Raw genomic sequence first — 7,649 nt, 5'->3', positions numbered from 1 at the left:
TCTGCTGAGCCACGAGAGGAACTCCCAGGCCTGAGTTAACTGTTATAAAAGCACTTTCTCTCCCCATCTCACTCCCAGTTATCTAACTGTACCTCAAGATACATAAAAAAACCCAGAAATGCCAAAGGTCTTTGGCGTAGGCACGTAGTACGGAACCAGGGGACGATACGTAAACAGGCAGACAGACCGCTGAGGTGGAATAAAGCTCAGAAACAACCACTCTCCATGGGACTTTAATAGGTGATAAACGCACTATTTAAAATTTGCAAAAAAATGAATTCATTCGTGAATGGTGCTGGGACTGGGAGGGTATTTAAGGTAAACTGAATTTCCAGGCCACACTTTACATCCATATAAATGATTAGATCAGGGATTTAAATGTGAAATTGAAACCATAAAAGTTCGAGAGGAGAAGACGGAGCCTTTTTTTAAATATAACCTCTTTTTTTTTTTGGCTATGCCCCCAAGTGAAAGTTCCCAGGCCAGGGAGCGAACTCATGCCACAGCAGTGACCCGAGCTGCTGCAGTGACGCCATATCCTTAGCCTGCTGCACCACAGGGGAACTCCCTAATTTAACCTTTGAGTGGGGCATATAAAACTCAGAAGCCATGGAAGACTGCTTAAAATCAACCGCACAAAAAATCCGCATGGCAGGGAGTTCCCTGGCGGTTTGGTGGTTAGGACTCATCACCTTCACCACCAGAGACCAGGGTCCACCCCTGCTGGGAACTGAGATCCCACATCAAGCCACCGCGAACCATGCCCCCCCCAACAAAGAAAATTACATGGCAAAAGCAAGAAAATACAAAACAAGGAAATATTTGCAACTGCTCATGGAGAGCTAGTTTTTTGGTGTTTTTTTTTTTTTTTTTTTTTTTTTTTTAAGGCTGCACCTCCCAGGCTAGGAGGTGAAACGGAGCTGCAGCCACCAGCCTACACCACAGCCACAGCATCCGAGATCCGAGCTACATCTGCTACCTATGCTGCAGCTGGTGGCAACGCTGGATCCTTCACCCACTGAGTGGAGCCAGGGTTCAAACCTGCATCCTCATGGATACTAGTCAGGTTCTCAGCCCACTGAGCTCCAAGAGGAACTCCGAGTGGGCTAGGTCTCTAATTGAATGAAGAGCTCCTACAGTTTAATAAGAAACCAATAAGCCAACAGAAAAGTAAGCAAAGGATATGGACTACGACTCACAGAAAAGGGTAACAGTGCATGTGCTTTCACGTGTTAAAAGTGCTCACTCTCCGATGAAAACTGTGACACGCTACCTTCTTGTGGGGCAAAGATCGCAACACTCATGAAAGGAGGGCCAAGGCAGAGCTGGCGGCTGTCTGGCAGAACGCTGCAGGTGTGCCCAACCCACACACACACGCACACAGCTTGTCAGCAAAACCACGGGACTCCCTGGGTCAAAGCACGTCAGGAAGTCTCTGCTCAGCTCTTACTCAGCAGCCGAGCTGCTGGACAGGCACTTCACCGGCAGCAAGAAAGAACAGAGACGTTACAGAATCCGTCCCAGAAATGCACGAAGCAAACAGCAGCCACCACAAACCTGGGGAGCACACACGCACACGCACAGGAACGGCGGGCCCCTGCACAGGGAAAAGCCAGCCGAGAGAAGCTGTTCAGGAAAATGAGCCCAGGTGCTCAAATGACCAGACAAAGAGTTGAAATCGGCTCCCGTAAGTGTGTTCAAAGCCGTGTCTGAAAAATTAAAGCATGAGATGATGTTTTACCAAATAGAGACGACCTAAAAAGAGAGAGAGAGAAGGAAGAAAAAAACACAGGAACTGTGGACTGAAAAAGTGTGGTAACTAAAATGAAAAGTTCACTAGAGCAACTCCACAGCAGGTTTTCACGGCCACAGAGGATCTGTGACCTTGGATACAATGCAGGGCAACAGGTGCGGTCTGAGACGCAGGTGAAAGAATGAAGAGACGGGACCGGGGCTCCGGGGGCCAGAGAGGTCCGCGCAAGCGCACTCTGGGCACCACCTGCTCCCTCCCCGCTTGGGAGACACAGGGGCCGGCCTCATCAGAGCGCCTCTGACGCCCCCGGGGCGTTTGCGTGCACGGTAATCCTCGCGGCACCCCCTGAAAAAATTACCCACCAAAGAGTGAAGACGACAGAAGGGAACTAAGCCTTCCACGGGAATGACACAGCCATTTACCACCGGAGAACAAAGTAACAGAGGAAGACAGATTTAAAGAGACACGTAGAAAAACCGAAAAATGGCAGATGTTGCAAGAAATGGACAACCTTCTAGACTCTTCGAGCCTGCCAAGACTGAATCAAGAAGAACTAGGCCAACTGAACAGACCGAGCGTTAGAAATGAAATGAAATACGTCATCAAAACACCCCCTACAAGGAAGAGCCCAGGACCAGACGGCTCCACAGGCGAATTCTACCAAACATACGAAGAGGGTCTGGCGCCTAGCCTCCTGCAACGTTTCCAAAAGGTTGAAGAAGAAGGAACTCTCCCAAAGCCATGCTATGATGCCACCATCACCCTCATTCCAAAACCAGACAAAGATACCACCGGAAAAAAAAAAAAAAAGGCAGATAGAAATCTTATCTTACCAGTAACTCCATCAAAGGCAAAGAGATGAAACCCTGACGGAAGAGCCGGAAAAACAGCAGCAGCGAGGTGCCGTGTCCACGGGAAGCCCTTGAGAGGCGCAGGTGCAACCAGAGCGGAAGGGCACACGGCCCACACGACCCAAAGGCACGGCGACGTCGTGGGAAAGCGCCGGGAGGGCAAAAGCCGCCCAGAGACAGAGGCGGCCTCGGGACCAGCGGTCCGTCGTCAGAGGAAACGACGGCTGCGACCACATCTGCAGTGAGCCACCGAGCCCCCCGGCGTGGAGCGAAGCTGACAGAAAAGACGGAGGAAGAGACGACTTCACGACAACAGCCTCGGATTTCAACACCCTCGTCTCAACAAGGGGTCAACCGCTGGGGTAAAGACCCGGGAAGGAGGAGGCACACACCCCACCAGCCACCCGCCGCAAGGGACGGCGAGAGCGCCAGCCACCGAGCACCCGCATCTCCTCGGGCTCGGAAAGCACTCTCTCCAGGAGCAACCACAGTCTCAGGTTTTAAAGGACTGAGGTCATACAAAATGTGTTCTTCGGCTACATGGCATGAAGTCAGAAGTCAAACAACAGGAGGAAATTTGGGAAATTCACACGTATGTGGACATCAGAAAACAAACTCCCAAATAGACAAGGTCAGTACAATGAGAAATCACGAGAGAAATCAGGACGTGCTTGGGGATCAATGCAGATGGAAATACAACATGCCGGAATATACGGCCTGAAGCTAAAGCAGAGCTGAGATGAAAACTTATACCAGTAAACACTGACGTTAAAAAAAGAGAGCTCAAATCAATAGATTAACTTCCACAAGAAACTAGAGGAGTTCCCTGGTGGCTCACTGGGTAAGGGCCTGGTGGTGTCACTGTTGTGGCACAGGTTCTATCCCTGGACCTGGAACGTTTGCATGGCATGGGCATGGCCAAAAAAAAAAAAAAAAAAAAAAAAGAAAGAAAGAAACTAGAAAAAGATTCCGTCGTGGCGCAGTGGTAACGAATCGACTAGGAACATGAGGTTGCGGGTTCGGTCCCTGCCTTGCTCAGTGGTTCGATCCGGCGTTGCGTGAGCTGTGGTGTAGGTTGCGACGCGGCTCGGATCCTGCGTTGCTGTGGCTCTGGCGTAGGCGGTGGCTACAGCTCGATCAACCTAGCCTGAACTCCATATGCCGGGACGGCAAGAAATAGAAACAACAACAAAAAAAAAAAAAAGACAAAAGAAACTAGAAAAAGAGTAAGAAATACTAAACCAAAGTAATCCAAAGGAAATAATAAAGATTAGAGTGGAAAGTAATAAAGAATGGAAAACAAGGCAGAAAAGCAACTTTGAATAGATCAACAAAATTGATAAACCGTTTTCTAGACTAACCAAGAAAATTTAAAAAGACTCGAATTTCTAATATCAGGAATGATGGCGGAGACATTACTACCAACCTGACGGAAGTGAAAGGGATTATAAAGGAATCCTCTGAATAACGGTGTGTCAATAAGCTACCTCAGATAACCTAGAAGAAACAGGTAAGTTCCTGGAAATAGAGAAACTACTGAAACTGACCGTGTGAGATGTATCCCATGAAGGCAACATACGGAAAACACTGAGTGTAATATACTCACCAACAGAAGGAAGGAGCAAACCCGCGATCACTGCCAGAGACGCAGAAAAGCCAACTGACGAGATCCACATGCCTCACGGGACAAAACCACTCAGCAAGCCGGGAACATCGGGGAACTTCCTCGCCCCGAAATAAGGCATCCTCGAAAACCCCACCCCTCTCGGCACCCTCGTGGGTAACAGACTGACTGACACCTGTCCTCTGGGAGCAGGGGCGCGACAAGGGGGTCGGCTCTCTCCACTCCTGTCTGACGCTGCACCGAGGCTCCGGTCAGAGCAACCAGGTGGGACAGAAATAAAAGGAACCCAGACTGCAAAGGAAGCAATGAAACTTGCTCTCGCAGATGGCACGATGGCGGGCACAGAAAATCCTAAGGAACCCCCCGCAAACACACACCCCTTCAACTATCAGAACCAGTAAGTGAATGCAGCAAGGTTTCAGGACACGAGGCCGACATAAAAAGATGAGCTGTGTTTCTCTGCGCCAGCAAGTGAACGAAGCACAAACGAAATTCACGGCGTCACACGGAATTCAGGACTTCAGATCAACTGGACAAAAGAAACCAAGGCTTGTACAAGACAACTAAAAGCACCGTGGAAATAAAGACGCCCTCAGCACACGGGAAAGGTACTTCAAGTTCATGAATTACAAGTTTAACATTGGACGAGGTCACAGTTGATCCGTGAGCATCTCGGGGTGACGGCACTGACGTGGAACTTTGCGGTCAGCCCCCGAGTCCGGGACCTGCCTCCAAGCACGCGACGCCGAGGGTCACGCCACGCTGGAGTGTCTTCTGCTGCAGGCCATGCTCGTGTATCTCAGACCCACGGCCTTCAGGACCAGCTCTGCTTCCCAAAGGCACCTCCAGGGTCAATGTGACCTGGACCAAAACGTCCCCGAAATTTACTTGGACATGCAAGGAACCCAGAACGGCCAAAACAACCTCTTTTTTTTGGCCCTGCCCTCGGCACGCAGACGTTCCTGGGCCAGGGATCGAACCAGCGCCACTGCAGTGACCCAGACCACAGCAGTGACAACGCTGGATCCTTAATCCACTAGGCCATCCGGGAACTCCCCAAAACAATCTTTAAAAAGAACAAAGTTGGAGGATTTCAAAACTTAACACAAAGGTGGAGTTCCCATCGTGGTGCAGTGGAAACAAATCCGACTAGGAACCATGAGGTTGCGGGTTTGATCCCTGGCCTCGCTTGGTGGGTTAAGGATCCGGCGTTGCTGTGAGCTGTGGTGTAGGTCACAGACACAGCCCGGATCTGGCATTGCTGAGGCTGCGGCTGTGGTGTAGGCCCCTAGTCTGGGAACCTCCATATGCCTGGGTGCAGCCTTAAAAAAGACAAAAGACAAAAACAAAAACGAAAAAACCTAACACAGAGGCAATGAACACAGTGGCCATGGCACAAAGATATACAGAACTGAGAGCCCAGAAATAAATTCACACATTTACTGTCCGCTGATGATCAACACAAGTGCCGAGACAATTTAAGAGCAATGACCTTCCTGAGAAACGATGCTGAGACATCCACGTGCAGAAGAACCACAGACAGAATGGAACTCAAAAGGGACCAGACACGGGAACTGAGGAGCCAGAACCCAAACCCTTAGAAGGAAGCCTAAGGGCGCGTCCCTGACCTCGGATCAGGCCGTGGCTGCCTAGATGCGACACCAAAAGCACAAGGGACAAAGGAAAACGGATATACCAGATGTCATCAAGATTCCTAATTTCTGTGTTTCAAAGGACACTATCAGGACAGTGAAGACACAGAATGGGAGAGAGTCTCTGCAAATCGCAAGAGGGTCCAGCACCCAGACCATGTAAAGAACTGGGGCAGCTCCAAACAATTCAACTAAAACTGGGCAGAGGCTCTGGAGGTTTCTCTGAAGCAGACATCCGAATGGCCAGTGAGCACCTGAAAAGATGTTCAAAGCCATTACTCATCAGAACAACGCCAATCAAAACCACGATGCCACCCCCCCACTAAGAAAGCCCAACAGCGGCGGGTGCTGAGTGCCCAGCGCCGCGCGCCGACCGGCAGGAGCTGGGGAGACGAGGGCAGCACGGGGAACGGTGCAGCTGCTTCGTCGCCAGAGTTAAACACGGCGTCTCAGCAATATCGGCCACGGCAGCTCCGAGGTGCAACGGCCCGACTGTCCCCAGCGAGGGCACAGACGCCCCCACGGTGGAGCATCATCCGGCCGCCGCGACAAGGACTGAGGCAGCGACACGCCTCAGCCGGGCGAAGGCCAGCAACGCAGTGCCACGTTTACGGACCCTCCCAGGTGGGGTCCGGCCAAGGCAAGTCCAGCCACAGAGAGCGGACGCGAGGGCGCCAGGGCTGGGGGACAGGGGTCTTCGGGTGACGAGAAGTCCGGAACTGGACGGTGGCGGGGGTTGTGTGGCCCCAAATGGATTTACTGCCGCTGAACCGTGTGCTTTACAGGGCGAAGGCCATGTCACGCGGGGTACGTCGCAATGAGGCTGTTGCTTTTCTTTCTCTCGTTGAGGCTGCACCCGCAGCACAGGGAAGCTCCCAGACCGGGCAGGGGTTGAATGGGAGCTGCAGCAGCCGGCCTGCGGCACAGCCACAGCCACGCGGGAACCGAGCCACGTCTGCGACCGATGCCTCAGCCTGTAGCAACGGCGGATCCTTAACCCACCGTGTGAGGCCTGTGTCCTCGTGAACACCAGTCGGCTTCTCCACCTGCTGAGCCACAGCGGGGACTCCCAGCAAGGTTGCTTCTAAGCCCACAGAGGGCAGTCGTTTTCTGCTCCCTGCCCAGCAACCGCTTCAGGAGGCCTCGGAGCTGCACATGCCAGGTGGGACGGCGCCCTCCTCTTCGCGCCACATCAACGTGTGGCTGTTCCTCGAGGTGCTCTGAGGGGTCCCCCGGGACAGAAGGCTGGGGAGCAGGGCTGGGGGCTGCGCCCAGCGACTCTGAAGCACGGCGCGAGGGCTTAGATCAGGCAGCAGCCCGTGCAGCAGGGACAACCCACAGCCCGCAGCCACGAGCATCAGAAGGGGCACGGCTTCCTCAGGCTAAGCCCACGCTGCGGCGGTGGCCGCTGTGACCCCCCGGGGCCCGGGTCTGCTTTCCTGCCCTGGCGCGTCGGCAGAGGAAGAGCTGCCGCCCAGTGTCCGGACACGCGCGGCCTGGCCCCTAGTGCAGCGCGTAGTTAAACTGGTTTGAGAACTTCTCGTGCTTCTTCTGGTCCATCTGGTTCATGGCTGTGACCACTCTCTGCACAGCTGCCCTGCAGGGAGACACAGCGAGCTGTGGTCAAGGAGACTCTGAAAGGGCTCTGGGCTCCTGACGGCAGCCCGGCCGGGACTGGGCACGGGTCCTGGGGGCGGCCGCACTCAGACCCCTCGCAGGCTCCCTAAGGACGGGCGACACAGCTCGGAAATAGCCAGCGCTTCCCGCCC

At 53.1% G+C, this 7,649-nt stretch overlaps 1 protein-coding gene across 5 annotated transcripts in view; it reads right to left on the bottom strand.

Moving 5' to 3' along the window:
- Positions 218–7,649, bottom strand: part of UVSSA (UV stimulated scaffold protein A) — a 29,319-nt gene continuing 21,887 nt past the window's right edge. For all 5 annotated transcript variants that reach the window (XM_021100878.1, XM_021100882.1, XM_021100881.1 and 2 more), the window contains one exon: positions 218–7,477. In XM_021100878.1, the coding sequence (XP_020956537.1) occupies positions 7,384–7,477 (94 nt within the window). In that variant the 3' untranslated portion in view covers positions 218–7,383. The remainder of the gene's footprint in view (positions 7,478–7,649) is intronic.

The sequence above is a fragment of the Sus scrofa genome, chromosome 8, assembly GCF_000003025.6.
Source record: "Sus scrofa isolate TJ Tabasco breed Duroc chromosome 8, Sscrofa11.1, whole genome shotgun sequence".
NCBI classification, from domain to species: domain Eukaryota; kingdom Metazoa; phylum Chordata; class Mammalia; order Artiodactyla; family Suidae; genus Sus; species Sus scrofa.
This window is presented reverse-complemented; position numbering and strand designations above follow the sequence as displayed.